Source organism: Mercenaria mercenaria, chromosome 10 (assembly GCF_021730395.1).
Source record: "Mercenaria mercenaria strain notata chromosome 10, MADL_Memer_1, whole genome shotgun sequence".
NCBI lineage: Eukaryota > Metazoa > Mollusca > Bivalvia > Venerida > Veneridae > Mercenaria > Mercenaria mercenaria.
In genome coordinates this window covers 14,603,045-14,621,151 of record NC_069370.1, presented here as the reverse complement: position 1 = coordinate 14,621,151, position 18,107 = coordinate 14,603,045, and the positions used below count along the sequence as shown (strand labels likewise).

Here is an 18,107-nt window from a genome sequence, read left to right as displayed (position 1 = left end):
GATCAATAACCAATGTCTACAGAATAATAATCAGCTAAAAATACCAAATATATCATTTATACTCCATAAACAAACTTGATATATCACTTATATATACATCATACACAAATCATATAAATCACATATGTAACATGTATAGAAAACCGTGTTTTAACGTTATTACTACACGAAATAAGAATTGTTCTGCCAGCTTATAACCGATTTTGAGTGTATTAATTTAAGTAAAACACGAATTTGCTATACACTATTTAAAAAAAATAAAATCTGTAAAAAGATCCTTTGGAAGCAAAGAAAGCAATCAAGAAGAATAATAGCAGACTCGGTTTGATTGAGTCTGTTCATGAAAGGTAACGAAATATGCAACACCTCTCACGCTCCCTAGCAACGGCTTAAGCGGAACTCTATATTACACATATGTTGAATGGACCCCATGGTCCCAAAGGACCAGAAAATATAACAACACTGAATCCAAAGTGTAATATGCCTTTTATCTACAACAGTAGAATAAATATAGTAGCGCTCTTTCTTGGTCAAAACAAAAACAGTTATTAACTTTGTTTCGGCTCAACATGTAATGAAGACCAAAAAGGTCTCAGACAATTTTTTGGTATAGCTGATCATTTCCGTAATTAACTTCTCATACATACTTTCCAGTATTAACACACAATGAAACTACTCCCTAGTTTTACCATGTTTTCTCTTCAATTTTACGTAACATTTTCTTTGAACCATGCAGAAAAATGTAGGCCTCTAACGCAAAAAAAAAAAAAAAAAAAAAAAAAAAAAAATTATTATTTCTGTAGCTCTTGCTTTCTGTTTAAATACCAAAAATACCAAGAAACTACATGTCACACTGACAAGTGCATATTAACGTTCCAGCATTTCTTTTTTTGAAAATCAAAACAAAATTTAATAATAAACATTAATTACTTTACTACTGTAGAATCGCATTCTGCGTCAAAATCTGCTTAAAATGACATGAGGTAAGTAACAAATGTCACCAAACACATTGTAAATTCTACCAGGATTTTTTTGAAAACTAAATTTTTTGAATGTATTTTTGTTGACACATAATGCCTCACATTCACAAAAAAATTACATATGAGCTGTGCCAAGGGAAACCAACATAGTGGGTTTGCGACCAGCATGGATCCAGAGCAGCCTGCGCATCCATGCAGTCTGGCCAGGATCCATGCTGTTCACTAACAGTTTCTCCAATTCCAAAAGGCTTTAAAAGCGAACAGCATGGATGCGCAGGCTGGTCTGGATCCATCCTGGTCGCAAAGCCACTATGTTGGTTTTCCCATGTCACGGCTCAATTATATAAAAGGTCACTGCTATTTTAACTACACAATATTTAGCTATACGAAAACATCATAAAATCCTAATCCTAATACATCTTAAATAATTTAGTATATACAGGCACACACATTTTAAATAGAATAACAATGAGATTCTTGTTAGTACACTTTTAAGCTCAATACACTGCAAAATCATTAGTTCATTTCCATGTGTTTTTTTTTTTTGGGGGGGGGGGGGGGGGGGGGGGTCTGAAAAAAATCATTTCATACACACAAAGACAAACTCTCACAGAGATCTTGTAATGTGTAGATACACACTTGCTGAAAGGCTTGCCAGTCAATAGTAAAATCTATTGCCTGAGGTCTCAAGGAACTAGTCAATAACTTTTACTATTAACCAACTGGCAAGCCATTCAATAAGTGTTTTATTACATGACATCAGAAATAGAATTTAGTTATTTATTTTTTTCAAGTTCAGACTTTAGCTAAAAAAAAAATGGTATTGAGCTTTAGGCCGGTCATACAGCACATACTATGGACTAGCGATTTAGCAAAGGAGTCCTAATAAATACATGCTGCAGACTCTAGTCACTACCGTAGATATCACACTGCTAATGTAGATATCACACTGCTAATGAAGATATCACACTGCTAATGAAGATATCACACTGCTACTAATGCTTCATAGATTTTCACAGAAGAAAATTAATATTGCTTGTCTTTTTATCAAATATATTGCCATAAGACAAAGTACACATGTTGTTGCATGTAATATTGCACAACTTTATTAGTTAATAATCACTAATTCCGAGGATACAGTACTGGATATAAAGTTAATATTTCTGTTCCACTGATAAACTAATATTATGCCACAAAGTGAGTAAATCATGAGTAAAGCACAGTCTTTGACATATCATATCTTGATTAACGAAAATTGATATTTTTTCAATTGGAACTAACACATTTCTTCACTTTACAGACACAATAAAAATTACAACAAAAAAGGTTAAGATAACAGGAAAACATTACTAGTTTCAGTGACTACCACATCATACAAAGAATTCTAGGAGTTAACAGGACACTACAGTATATGTATGACCTTATCTTAGAAATATCACTGACAAAAGCTACAGTATGTATAATGATCCTATCTTTGCAATTTAACTGACTGCAGCTACAGTATATTAAATAACCTTATCTTTGCAATTCAACTGATGCAGCTACAGTATATTAAATGACCTTATCTTTGCAATTTACCCAACTGCAGCTACAGTATATTAAATGACCATATCTTTGCAATTTACCTGACTGAAGCCACAGTATGTAAAATGACCTTATCTTTGCAATTTTCCTGACTGAAGCCACAGCATGTAAAATGACCTTATCTTTGCAATTTTCCCGACTGAAGCCACAGTATGTAAAATGACCTTATCTTTGCAATTTTCCCGACTGCAGCCACAGTATATTAAATGACCTTATCTTTGCAATTTATCCAACTGCAGCTACAGTATATTAAATGACCTTATCTTTGCAATTTAACCAACTGCAGCTACAGTATATTAAATGACCTTATCTTTGCAATTTACCCAACTGCAGCTACAGTATATTAAATGACCTTATCTTTGCAATTTAACTGACTGCAGCCACAGTATATTAAATGACCATATCTTTGCAATTTATCCGACTGCAGTTACAGTATATTAAATGACCTTATCTTTGCAATTAAACTGACTGCAGCCACAGTATATTAAATGACCTTATCTTCGCAATTTATCCAACTGCAGCTACAGTATATTAAATAACCTTATCTTTGCAATTTACCCGACGGCAGCTACAGTATATTAAATGACCTTATCTTTGCAATTTACCCGACTGAAGCCACAGTATATTAAATGACCTTATCTTTGCAATATCACTCCTTGAAGCTACAGTACAAGCATATAAATGATCTTTTCTTTGCAATAATACTGACTGAAGCTACAGTATGTAAAATGATCTTATCCTTACAATATCACTGACTGGTGGTACAAAATTATGACTGAAATGACAACAAAGATCTATATCTGACCGACAAAGTATTGTGTACTAGTTTGTGCATTGCCAATTTCTACAAGCTGATTTGGTTTTGCATTCATAAAGCATTTAAACATAACTCTTGGAAGAAGCATATAGCATACAGTCATGTACATTTTTCTAAAATTTTTAGACTTTGAACATACTAACTTGGAAAATCTAAAACTAACTCATTCAACACAGCAAACAAAACAGTATTTCAATAATAAAATGAGCCACGCCATGAAAAAACCAATATAATGGCTTTGCAACCAGCATGGATCCAGACCAGCCTGCGCATCCACACAGTCTGGTCAGGATCCATGCTGTTCGCTTTTTAAAGCCTTTTGCAATTAGAGAAACCATTAGCAAACAGCATGGATCCTGACCAGACTGGGCGAATGCGCAGACTGGTCTGGATCCATGCTGGTCGCAAAGCCACTTTGTTGGTTTTCTCATGGTACGGCTCAAATATTGTGTCAGGGTCATGTTCATATTGAAAAATTGAATAGAAACAATCTATTATATTTATATTCTAAATTACTGAAGTCTTTCACAAACATAAACAAACCATATAATAAATAATGTTTGCTTTGATATGATAACTGGCAAAAACAAAATGAAAACATTAATTTATCTAACACCCTTACAGGTGGGTATTCTTAGTCACTATCCAGTCTTCAAGACAAGAATCAAGTTATCACACAACCAAATGCAATTATATCATAGTTTCACCCTTTTAAATAGGAATGCTTCCCACCTTTTATACTACAGTACAACTGAATCTACTTTTCAGTAAAACACTCATCTGACCATCAACTTGAGTACAAGGGTTGATTTCTAAGTTTGTTTGTTTGTTTGTTTGTTTTGGGTTTAACGCCGTTTTTCAACAGTATTTCAGTCATGTTATGGCGGGCAGTTAACCTAACCAGTGTTCCTGGATTCTGTACCAGTACAAACCTGTTCTCTGCAAGTAACTGCCAACTTCCCCACATGAATCAGAGGTGGAGGATTAATGATTTCAGACACAATGTCGTTTATCAAATAGTCACGGAGAACATATGCCCCGCCCGAGGATCGAACTCGCGACCCCGCTCTCCCTACTGAGCTAAGCGGGCTGGCCTTATTTCTAAGTTTGGATCACTCAAAACCAAACATAACTCAAGCATTTTACTTCCCCAACTTGTAGCTTTGAGTGATCTGTGTTATACTGCATAAGCCATCCAGTATACATAAATAAATGTTCTAATGTATTAATGAAAGTTGAAAAAAAGAGAGATTTTTTTCTATCAACAAAACTTGTTATTTCTAAATGTTTAACAAACTTGAATGTTAAGTTAAAGGAACACCACACACCAGGACAAAAGCACAGACTTTTAATAAAGCTTTCTGCACTAACGATACATGTGGAAAACACCATTTCTCTCAACGCTACAAGGACTAACACTAAATATGGAATACAACACTTCTCTTTGACTGAAGGTAGTTTTGTGCACACTATAGAAATGTATTCAAAAGTAAATATCATTCCAGTACACAAGAAAAGAAACAAGAGGGCCAAGATGGCCCTAGGTCGCTCACCTAAGAAAAAAACCATAACAGTGTAAAACATGTTTGACCTAGTGATTTCATGGAAACAAATATTCTGACCAATTAGGACCAAAAAATTGGTCTCTTGCGATAAAACAAGCATTTTCTTAGATATGCCCTAGTTTTTGACCCTAGGTGACCCATGTTCAAACTTGACCTAGATTTTATCAAGGCAAAATCATTCTGACCAAAATTCATGAAGATCAATTGAAAAATACAGCCTCTATCACATACACAAGTTTTTCTTTGATTTGACCAAGTGACCTAGTTTTTGACCTCAGATGACCCTTATTCAAATTCTATCTAGATTTCATTAAGGCAATCATCCTGACCAAATTTCATAAAAATCAATTGAAAAAAAACAGCCTCTATTGCATACACAAGATTTTTCTTTAATTTGACCTAGTCACCTAGTTTTTGACCTCAGATAACCCATATTCAAACTGGACCTAGATTTCATCAAGGCAATCACTCTGACCAAATTTCATGAAGATCAACTACAAAATACATCCTCTATTGCATACACAATGTTCTTCTTCGATTTGACCTAGTGACCATTTTCGAAGTCGGCCTAGATTTTATCAAGGTAATCACTCTGGCTAAATTTCATGAAGATCAGTTGAAAAATACAGCCTCTATTGCATACACAAGGCTTTTCTTTGATTTGACCTAGTGACCTAGTTTTTGACCCCAGATGACCCATTTTCGAACTTGGTCTAAATTTCATCAAGGTAATCATTCTTACCAAAATTCATGAAGATCAATTGAAAAATACAGCCTCTATCGCATACACAAGGTTTTCCCTTGATTTGACCTAGTGACCTAGTTTTTGACCCTAGATGACCCATTTTCGAACTCGGCCTAGACTTCATCAAGGTAATCATTCTGACTAAAATTCATGAAGATCAATTGAAAAATACCCCCTCTATCGCATACACAAGATTTTTCTTTGATTTGACTTAGTGACCTAGTTTTTAACCCGAGATGACCCATTTTCAAACTCGGCCTAGATTTCATCAAGGCAATCACTCTGACCAATATTCATGAAGATCAATTGAAAAATACAGCCTCTATCGCATACACAAGGTTTTTCTTTGATTTGACCTAGTGACCTAGTTTTTGATCCGAGATTACCCATTTTCGAACTCGGCCTAGATTTCATCAAGGTTATCATTCTGACCAATATTCATGATGAATAATTGAAAAATACAGCCTCTATCGCATACACAAGGTTTTTCTTTGATTTGACCTAGTGACCTAGTTTTTGACTCGAGATGACCCATTTTCGAAGTCGGCTTAGATTTCATCAAGGTTATCATTTTGACCAAAACTCATAAAGATTAATTGAAAAATACCGCCTCTATCGCATACACAAGGTTTTTCTTTGATTTGACCTAGTGACCTAGTTTTTGACCTGAGATGACCCATTTTCGAACTCGGCCTAGATTTCATCAAGGCAATCATTCTGACCAATACTCATGAAGATCAATTGAAAAATAAAGCCTCTATCGCATACACAAGGTTTTTCTTTGATTTGACCTAGTGACCTAGTTTTTGACCCGAGATGACCCATTTTCGAACTCGGCCTAGACTTCATCAAGGCAATCATTCAGACCAATATTCATGAAGATCAATTGAAAAATACAGCCTCTATCGCATACACAAGGTTTTTCTTTGATTTGACCTAGTGACCTAGTTTTTGACCCGAGATGACCCATTTTCAAACTCGGCCTAGATTTCATCAAGGTTATCATTCTGACCAATATTCATTAAGATCAATTGAAAAATACAGCCTCTATTGCATACACAAGGTTTTTCTTTGATTTGACCTAGTGACCTAGTTTTTGACCCGAGATGACCCATTTTCGAACTCGGCCTAGATTTCATCAAGGTTATCATTCTGACCAATATTCATGAAGATCAATTGAAAAATACAGCCTCTATTGCATACACAAGGTTTTTTCTTTGATTTGACCTAGTGACCTAGTTTTTGACCCGAGATGACCCATTTTCGAAGTCGGCCTAGATTTCATCAAGGTAATCATTCTGACCAAAATTCATGAAGATGAGTTGAAAAATACAGCCTCTATCGCATACAAAAGCTAAATGTTGACGGACGACAGACAGACGACAGACAGACAGACGACGGACATCGAGCGATCAGAAAAACTCACCCGAGCATTGCTCAGGTGAGCTAAAAACTCACATACTTGTTATTTCTTTCTTAATAAGACTGGATACCCTAGATATTTTCTTGAATTACTAGTATGCCCTACATATAAATGTTTTAGACAGGACACTGCTGCACTATTACACCAACATCAACCAACAAGTGGCAGACTTTGACCATCGATCCTGTAGTGTAGTATCACTGTGTATTGTATCTCATCATGATCTGTCTTCTAAGTCTCTACATGCTGTATTTATTTCTCTTCTACTCCATACTCAACTAGGTTGTCAAATGAAAATGGAACAAAGAGATAGCCTTCTCCTTTGTAGAATTTCGACTGGAACTCCACCCTGAATAGAAATATAAATTAAACTTTCTTTGAATGAAGTATTTACAACACACAGTCAAACCTGTTTTAGCAGTCACCTATATAAAGCAGCCACATGGCCTAATCAGCCGGTGAGCAAACTTCCAAAAATTACATATTAATTCTAATTTCAAGAAGTGAACTACAAAATATTATTTATGTGACTATGAAATATCCAGTAGTTTGGTTATTTTCTTCAGCAGAAAAATTCCTTTCCTCCGTTGGTTGGCTGCTTTAGACAGGTTTAACTGTAAAACAACTTGTTACCTGGTGTAAATTGGATAATACACTATTTATGTTTTAAGCTAGACTTGCAAAACTTTCCTGCTTTGGTGACTGGGGTAGACGTGTCATTATTTCAGGCAATGGTAGGGATTTGTGCCATAAATAACATGAACAGCTTTGTCGCATGATGTATTCCACATCTAAAGCTGGATATTGAAGTCAAACCCAACAGAGGGGTAAAGGAATAAGTGTAGGCCAAACATAGTACGGTTAAATCCAGAAGCATACTATAAGGCTTGAAAAACAGACTTGGAAAACAATAAGCTCATGCATGTAGCAGAAAATTAAGTAACAGTTTAAAAAACCATAAAATTAATAAAACAGGCAATTACTAAATGTAAATTACTTACCAGTGCAAACGCAGAGCATGAAGGAAAGCAGACATTCCTTCCATCATCACAAGGATGATAATTGTCGCCGTGGCCCAGAATGCAAAGCAGAAGATTATCAAAAAGAGGCTGACCACCTGGGATTTCATGCTGAATCCAATCTGCATCACCATAGCCCATAACACCTCAGATAGTTCTGGAATAAAGCAGAGACAAATCAGACTTCTGAACCTATACTGTAAAATCATTTAATTTCGTGGGCATGAAATTTCGTGGTTTTGGTCAAAACGGCAAAGCCATAGGGATATGAATTCGTGGGTTTTGACATCTGAACACAAAATGAACATATGTTTACATTTTGCCTAAAATTCTCTTTTGAAGTAAAACATACCGTACAAATATAACTTGATAATGAATAAATACCAGTCTATTTTTGTCAGTAATTGTCATATTATATATTAAGCCTTTGCTCTTACATATGTAGCAAAAATTTAAATATTAGTAATAGAACAGGAAGTGATTCACACTTGCCCAAGGACTACAATAACAGCAAGTAATTAGAAGACAGTAAAAACTTTTCCAATGTGCAAGGTTTTTGCTCACGCTCATGAGCAAAAACCCTGAATCATTAAATGAGTTTATTTATCAGTAGGAACTGAAGCGTAATTATGATATTCATAAAACTTATATGTATGGCTTAGCGCTAGCAATGATAGGTATGAGGCTGTACTGAATATACAGCCTAGGCAGTACTCAATAGTATACACTTGCTGAACAGCGTGCCGGTCAACACTAAAAATTCTTTGCCAAAGGTATGAATACAGAGCCTGTAGTTTCAACTATTCACCAACAAACCACTCAGTGTTTTATTACATAACATCAGACACACAAAGTCATGTCAATTTCCCCACAATTTCTGGTTTTGATTTTAGCTGTGCAAACCTGTCTGGAACTACAGACCAGTCAATAGTATAAACTATAGACCTCTGACTTCTGTAAAGAGTCATGTATTAAATTAAATATGTACTGTTATGTCAAATGAACCGTGAACTTACGTGCATGGGCAAGACTGAGTGCCCAGAGTCGGAGGTACGAGGCTGTATGGGATATACACCCTAGGCAGTATTCTATAGTGTGTATAGCCTGGTTGATGATCACCTCACTGATGTCAAATGGCTGAAATATATACTTGACACTATACATATGTAACTGAAACAAGCCATAGTAAAATAGAAGAGCTGCAATGTTAAAGTTCAGTTTAATATGAATACCACAGCAATTAAGAATATCATTTTTAATATTTAATATATAACATGATTACTCGTGTTTCAAGCCATCACTTCTTTAAAGTGTACAGTAATTTTATTTTGTATGAATCAACAAAAACTACAAAGCCATTTTAGAAAGTTTTCAAACAACTACTGACTTCATTTAATCATAACACAGAATAATAACACATCCACCAAAGCATGAATTAAATAAATTCATTATATTTATGAAGTATGGTTATGATGAATTGTATAATTACTTTTTCTTTATGCTTATCACTACCTGACCTTTGGCAGTATCACTGCAATGCACATCCATCAAAGTGTTTGTTCCAAACTTATTTGCATGACTAACTAATTATTAGTGCAGTTATTTCAATTCTGCTGAGGGAATTTTGATCACGTATTATGCTCTATCAAAGTCACTGTGTAAAGTCATATCAATTTTCTAATATTTATAAATGGGCTTTGACAGAATGCACAGCATCACTTCAACTTGAGCTCAACCCTTCTGAACTAAATTCAGGGAAGTCTGTCCTACAGCAAATTTTGTGTACAACTAAACAAAAGTTTTGAATCAATTTCTCACTTAAAGTTATCACTCAAGTTTTTCTATAATAATTATAATGCAAACATTTATTATTCACAAGCATGGAATGTGTATTGGAGGCAATGCCAATGATAAACAGGTTACTCCTACTAAAATACTGGTAAATTTAATAATAGCAAACTGTCTGTTTGTACAGAAAATGTGGAAAAAGCTTTTAATTACATATATATTTTTTTCAACATAACTTTAATAGCTTTGTTCTAAATCTGATCTTACAGAAAGAACTAAATATGATCTTGAAATATATTTCCTTAGGTAAAATGAAACAGACTTTTGATTACATTTACTTTAGACTCAAGTATATTGAATGACAAACAGATCTGAAAACAAGAGCACCGCCTTGCGGGTGCTGACGCTCATCTGATTTTTTTTGTGTAATAGAAATATTGTCCTACCCATGATTTTCTAAGTCTAAAAAGGGCCATCATTCTTGCAAAAAGCAGGATAGAGTTATGTTTCTTGATGTACAGTGTCCACTTATGATGGTGAAAAACTGTTGCAAGTTTTAAAGCAATAGCTTTGATAGTTTATGAGAAAAGTTGACTTAAACATAATACTCAACAAGGAAAATGATTTTCTAAGTCCAAAAGGGGCAATAATTATTGCAAAAAGCAGGTGGAGTTATGTTGCTTGCTGTACAGGGTCAGCTTATGATGGTGAACAAGTGTTGCAAGTTTCAAAGCAATAGCTTTGATAGTTTAGAGAAAAAAGTTGACTAAAATAAAATTAACCAAGAAATCTGATATTTTCTAAGTCCAAAAGGGCCATAATCTTGCAAAAAGCAGGACACAGTTATGTTTCTTGCTGTACAGGGTCAACTTATGATGGTGAACAAGTGTTGCAAGTTTTAAAGCAATAGCTTTGATAGTTTTGGATAAAGCTGACCTAAACATAAAACTTAACCAAGAAAACTGATTTTCTAAGTCCAAAAGGGGCAATAAATCTTGCAAAAAGGAAGATGGAGTTATGTTTCTTGATGTACAGGGTCTGCTTATGATGGTGAACAAGTATTCCAAGTTTCAAAGCAATAGCTTTGATAGTTTAGGAGAAAAGTTGACCTAAACATAAAACTTAACCAAGAAATCTGATATTTTCTAAGTACAAAAGGGGCCATAAATCTTGCAAAAAGCAAGATGGAGTTATGTTTCTTGCTATACAGGGTCAGCTTATGATGGTGAACAAGTATTCCAAGTTTCAAAGCAATAGCTTTGATAGTTTAGGAGAAAAGCTGACCTAAACATAAAACTTAACCAGGCAACGCCGACGCCGACGCCGACAACCGCTCAAGTGATGACAATAACTCATCATTTTTTTTCAAAAAATCAGATGAGCTAAAAAGGTCTTTTTAATATTATTATCTTTTGAAAAAATTGACACGTTTTATAACAAGAGCTGTCCGTAAGACAGCCAAGCTCGACTATTCGAAATATTGTCACAGAAGCAGGAAAATATTACCCAAAAAGGTTAAATATCAAAAGAGTTTTAAGTTCAAAAGGGGGAATAATTTGACCAAAATGCATATCAGTTATGGGACTTGCTGCTATCAACTAGTTTTATAACCCCGAAGGCACATGTGAAGTTTCAATTCAATATCTGCATTAGTTCTGGAGATAATAACTTGCATGTAAAACTTTAACCAAAATTTTCTAAGTCTAAAAGGGGGCATAATTTGCTCAAAAAACATGTCAGAGTAATGGGACTTGACCCAGAGAGGTTCGTAATTGATCTAGAAAAAGAAAAAATAAGTTTCAAATCTATATGCCTTTTAGAAATAGCTGTATGTACTTGCACGTAAAACTTTAACCAGAATTTTCTAAGTCCAAAAGGGGGCATAATTTGGCCAAAATGAAGGTCAGAGTTATGGGACTTGCTGCTATTAACTAGATTTATAACCCCGAAGACACATGTGAAGTTTCAAATCAATATCTGCATTAGTTTTGGAGACAGTAACTTGCATGTAAAACTTTAACCAAAATTTTCTAAGTCTAAAAGGGGGCATAATTTGCTCAAAATACATGTCAGAGTTATGGGTCTTGACCCAGTGAGGTTGGTAATTGATCTAGAAAAAGAAAAAATAAGTTTCAAATCTATATGCCTTTTAGAAATAGCTGTATGTACTTGCACGCAAAACTTTAACCAGAATTTTCTAAGTCCAAAAGGGGGCATAATTTGGTTAAAATGAAAGTCAGAGTTATGGGACTTGCTGCTATCAACTAGTTTTATAACCCCAAAGACACATGTGAAGTTTCAAATCAATATCTGCATTAGTTTTGGAGATAGTGACTTGCATGTAAAACTTTAACCAAAATTTTCTAAGTCCAAAAGGGGGCATAATTTGCTCAAAATACATGTCAGAGTTATGGGACTTGACCCAGAGAGGTTGGTAATTGACCTAGAAAAAGAAAAAATAAGTTTCAAAGCTATATGCCTTTAACTGATGGCTGTATGTACTTGCATGCAAAAACTTAACCAAGGTGTGACGCCGACGCCGACGCCGACGCCAGGGTGAGTAGAATAGCTAGACTATTCTTCGAATAGTCGAGCTAATAAAACTTTACACAGGCAAAGTAGATACTTTAACTAAAGGATATAAGTTTACACTTTTTACAGTTATTATCTATGAGTAGTGTAGATAACAGTTCAAATATAACTAGAGCTATCACTAAAGGTGATGAATGTACCCCCTGCATGCACTGACACAGTACATTGCAATTTGACGCACACAAGATTGCATAATTTGTGGACTGTATATACATAGACTGAATGTATACAGTATAGTAACAAACTAAAAAGTCCCATAACTATGCAGCTATGCAGAATATTTATCTAAAAGAATGTAACATGCACCATGCACAACTAGGGTTGGTACTGATCACTTGTGTGAAGTTTCATTAAATTGTGTGTAAGGGTTTGGTAGATTAGGCACGCACAAGATTGCATATGCAGACTGTATGTACATAGTATGTTAACAAGAAACAAGTCCCATAACTCTGCAATTTTTGTCGCTGAAAGAACCTAACATGCCCCATGCACAACTACTGTTGTTACTGATCACTTGTGTGAAGTTTCATTAAATTGTGTCAAGGGGATGAGGAGAGATGGTGCACACAAGATTGTGTCTATGTATATAGTATAGTAACAAAAAAGCAAAGTCCCATAACTCTGCAAATTTTTTTTCTGAAAGAACCTAACATGCCCCATGCACAACTACTGTTGTTACTGATCACTTGTGTGAAGTTTCATTAAATTGTGTCAAGGGGATGAGGAGAGATGGTGCGCACAAGATTGTGTCTATGTATATAGTATAAAAACAAAAAAACAAAGTCCCATAACTCTGCAATTTTTTTTTCTAAAAGAACCTAACATTCCCCATGCACAACTACTGTTGGTACTGATCACTTGTGTGAAGTTTCATTAAATTGTGTCAAGGGGATGAGGAGAGATGGTGCGCACAAGATTGTGTCTATGTATATAGTATAGTAACAAAAAAACAAAGTCCCATAACTCTGCAAATTTTTTTTCTGAAAGAACCTAACATGCCCCATGCACAAATACTGTTGTTACTGATCACTTGTGTGAAGTTTCATTAAATTGTGTCAAGGGGATGAGGAGAGATGGTGCGCACAAGATTGTGTCTATGTATATAGTATAGTAACAAAAAAAACAAAGTCCCATAACTCTGCAAATTTTTTTTCTAAAAGAACCTAACATGCCCCATGCACAACTACTGTTGGTACTGATCACTTGTGTGAAGTTCCATTAAACTGTGTCTAGGGGATGAGGAGAGATGGTGCGCACAAGATTGCGTCTATGTATATAGTATAGTAAAAAAAAAAAACAAAGTCCCATAACTCTGCAAATTTTTTTTTCTAAAAGAACCTAACATGCCCCATGCACAACTACTGTTGGTACTGATCACTTGTGTGAAGTTTCATTAAATTCTGTCAAGGGGATAAGGAGAGATGGTGCGCACAAGATTGCGTCTATGGACAGACGGACAGACAGACAACCTGAAACCAGTATACCCCCCCTTACAACTTTGTTGTTGGGGGGTACAACAATCCAGTTCACCACTTAACACTAAACAACAAAGAAGCACTGATGTGGTTTTAACAAACAAAAACGAGCACCATTTGCAAAACATGTTAATACACTTTAACAGCTGACTAGAACTGTTGTATCATGAAAGCAAAACAAAATTCCAATTGTTAGAATCATAGGACTGAATAACTTTTATGTGCAGTGCACATCAATTAATTGTTTTAATTAATGGGCAAAAATTGCATTATTTATAAATGAAGTGTCAAGCACGGCATTATATAAAAGCAATTATTTCTATACCTAAATCTAAACTACACCCACATATTTACAAGCTATTACAACATAAACCAGGAAATGACTGTCTCTAATATGAAAAGGTAAGAGACCATTTATTAACTTTCTAATGAAATTAAGTTTTGCAGTAATGGAGCACAGCAAGGTGAAAACAAGAACTTAATATATTATAAAGTCAAAAAGTGATCAATGACCTATTACTAGTTTAACAAGTAAAACTGTAGGTAACTAATAGCTACCCCATATTTGCACAATAAATGACCACTTTATAGGTCCTGTGTAACCTGGCATAATAAAAACTAAGGTGTGTCAAAAGTTTGACAATCTCTTGCTGATTGGACATTTACCCTTAGTGCTTTCACAGAACAATGTTCCTTTACAACGAATTTTTTTTTGACTTCTTTGCCCAGTAAATATGGGTTGAATATAGGCATATCATCCAGCATAAACTATGGACCGGTGATTTATACAATGAGTCATGTAAAAACAGCTGTTATTTTTGTTTCAATTCCACAGTCAAATACAACCTGCCATCACTCTATCAAGATAAGTCATTCTTTCCTGCATATTCCTGCAATTTCTAGTAATATTTCCTGATTTATGTTGCCCTAGCAACAGTTTCAGCCCTGGAGGTTTGCAGTAATCCAAATGAAATGAAGAAGTACTTTTGTATAAATAATCACAAAATAAGAAAAGAAAATATGACATGTGTGAGCACCCATTTCCTTCTGCTTAAATAAGTTTCTAATCCGAGTTCAGATATTAAACATATTTCACTAATTTTTCAAATATCTTCTTTCAAAACAGATTTATCAATCAAGGAACAGAGAAACTTAAGGAAACAGATGGACAACAAATGAATATTAAATTTTACTGATGTTCTTCAATCAGTTAATATTAACTTTTTGTTTATTAAGTTCTTCATTATTTGTCTATGTGTAACTCACATGTGTCAAATCTGAACATCTATCTAGAAAATACTTTTACTGCACAACATTTTGCACTACCTCCTGAACTTTTGGGCCGACCTGTGCCTCAATTTCCCCGTCCCCACGCTGCAAGCCCTCGTGATCCGAGTTCACCAGGTCTCCACTGTTGACAGATAACTGCGGCAAGCAAGGAGGAGAGTATAGCATAAGTTATTTCCCTTACACAAAATATTCTCAAATGTTAAAATGTTCCAAGTGTATTGTAATGAACACAGCATACTCAATGCGTTATACTGCCACCTAGCCCCCAAGCTTCCACTTCACCATTTAAATTTTAGCATTGTTTCAGCATTGCTGGTCATTACATACATTGAACATTAGCTCTGAAGCATTCTCCCAAAGCAGTGTAAAATATTTTTGATCTAGAAGATATTTAAACAACCTCCCTCCCATGTCATTCACAAATAGGAATACAGTGAACTCTGCATTAAACAGCCAGCTGAGGGAGCAACCAAATCTGGCTGCTTACAGCAGGTTGCTGTGTAAGACAAGTTGAATTTAGAACTAAAGGTCAATATGGGAAGTTAGCTGACTGGTTGCTTGTGGCAAGTGGCTGCTTAATACAGATGGCTGCTGAGGCAGGTAAAACTGTAAAATCAAATCTGGCCTCTATTTCTTTGTACAAGCTTTGCGGGAAAATGCTTCAAGAATATAAACAACAAACATAGCACTATTAATGATTTTTCTCTGGCATGATAAAAATCACCTTTTCTTCAATATCATCATCAGCATCATGGGTATTTGGATTTTCAGAGTCCACATGATGAACAACTTCGGGTACATCGGTATCTGCATCACCATTAACTAACATGTAGACATGGGACTTCTGTCGGGGCAAAATAACACAACAATGATACAGGATGCATGCAATAATGAAATGATTACATGAAAAATGTCACGGCAAGCAAGATGATCATCTAGGGTTTGTGGAACTTTTTTTTTTTATTTATCATTTTGTAAAGATGTCTGCACCTAGAAATATAGTAACTATGCCTACCATTGATGTAAGCACCTAATAATGTAGTTACTATATCTACGATTTATGTCAGCACCAATCGGAAGTAATGTAGTAACTATGCCTACTACTGACGTAAGCACATAGTAATGTAGTAACTATTCCTTCAATTGATGTCAGCACCAAGTAATAACAATGCCTACCACTGACGTAAGCATGTAGCAATGTATTAACTATGCTAACCAACAACATCAGCACCTAGCAAGGTAGTAACTTTACCTACCATGGATGTCATCACCTAGCGATGCTTTTAACCCTGCCAACAACAGATGTCAGCATCTAGGAAAGTAGTAACTACACCTACGATTGACATCAGCACCTCAGAATGGAGAAACTCTGCCAACAATAGATGTCAGCATCTAAAAAAGTAGTAACTATGCCTATGATAGACATCAGCACCTCAGAATGTAGAAACTCTGCCAACAACAGATGTCAGCATCTAGGAAAGTAGTAACTACACCTACAATTGCCATCACCACCTCAGAATGGAGAAACTCTGCCAACAATAGATGTCAGCATCTAAAAAAGTATAACTATGCCTATGAAAGACATCAGCACCTCAGAATGTAGAAACTCTGCCAACAACAGATGTCAGCATTTAAGAAAATGTAGTAACCATGCCTACGATTGACATCACCACCTCAGAATGTAGAAACTCTGCCAACAACAGATGTAAGCATCTAGGAAAGTAGAAACTATACCTACGATTGACATCAGCCCCACAGAATGTAGAAACTCTGCCTACAACAGATGTCAGCATTTAAGAAAATGAAGTAACCATGCCTACAATTGACATCAGCACCTCAGAATGTAGAAACTCTGCCAACAACAGATGTCAGCATCTAGGAAAGTAGTATCTATTCCTACAATTGACATCAGCACCTTAGAATGTAGAAACTCTGCCAACAACAGATGTCAGCATTAAAGAAAATGTAATTATTCCTACGATTTACATCAGCACCTCAGAAGATAGAAACTCTGCCAACAACAGATGTCAGCATTACGGAAAATGTAGTAACTATTCCTACAATTGACACCACCTTCTAAGAATGTAGAAACTCTGCCAAAAACAGATGTCAGCATTAAGGAAAAGGTAGTAACTATGTCTATGCCATCAGCATCAAGCGATGTTTTAAAGATGTCTATGATAGATGTCAGCACCTAGTTATGAAGGTATGACACCTATAATTGTCCCATAACCACAACCGTAAGAATTTTGCAAAAATGATGCAGTTTTGGTTGTCATTATTCCAGTACAAATGGCAAGATATGTTTGTGTGTATATTCATCCTTTTCCAGTATTTGCAAAGATTGTTAGAAATGATATCACAAAATGACAAAATTGCATAAGTTACAAAGGGTGGAAACTATCTGCAAAGAGACTTTGTTAAGCTGCCAGAGGACTGAAGAATTCAAACTTGCATTCAGACATCAATTCCATAGAGAATACATGTTTAAAATCAACTACAAAAACAACAATGAATTTCAAACAAATGACTTCAACAGCATACAAGTAGTAGTGAAATTAGAAAACTTTGACGACATGAAGTAAAGTAAAAGAAAAAGTAAACAAAATAAATATACAGGCTTTAAAAAAAAGACTTCTATGACAATATTCAAAACAAATGCAAACTCCGAGAAAAACAAATGCTAAAACAGAGCACTGCAGACATTCAAGTCACTCACCTGTCCTGACTGATTCTGTTTCCAGAGAAGATACGGTTTTACACACAGCATCCACGGTACACACATAACACCAACTAACACCAAGAATATCTGAAAACCTTTCTGCAACA

General features: G+C 35.2%; 1 protein-coding gene across 4 annotated transcripts in view; it reads right to left on the bottom strand.

Annotated features, from left to right (window-relative positions):
- Positions 1 to 1,536: 1,536 nt before the first annotated feature.
- Positions 1,537 to 18,107, bottom strand: part of LOC123560057 (V-type proton ATPase 116 kDa subunit a 1-like) — a 43,731-nt gene continuing 27,160 nt past the window's right edge. For 2 of the 4 annotated variants that reach the window (XM_045352306.2, XM_053552302.1), the window contains exons 18-22: positions 17,998 to 18,099; positions 16,003 to 16,122; positions 9,150 to 9,270; positions 8,116 to 8,290; positions 1,537 to 7,463 (exon numbers count right to left, since the gene is read on the bottom strand). In XM_045352306.2, coding sequence (XP_045208241.2) covers positions 7,367 to 7,463; positions 8,116 to 8,290; positions 9,150 to 9,270; positions 16,003 to 16,122; positions 17,998 to 18,099 — 615 coding nt within the window. In that variant the 3' untranslated portion in view covers positions 1,537 to 7,366. Of the gene's footprint in view, positions 7,464 to 8,115; positions 8,291 to 9,149; positions 9,271 to 15,314; positions 15,414 to 16,002; positions 16,123 to 17,997; positions 18,100 to 18,107 lie in introns of all 4 variants that reach the window. The other 2 variants (XM_053552301.1, XM_053552303.1) reach the window with 2 other exon arrangements.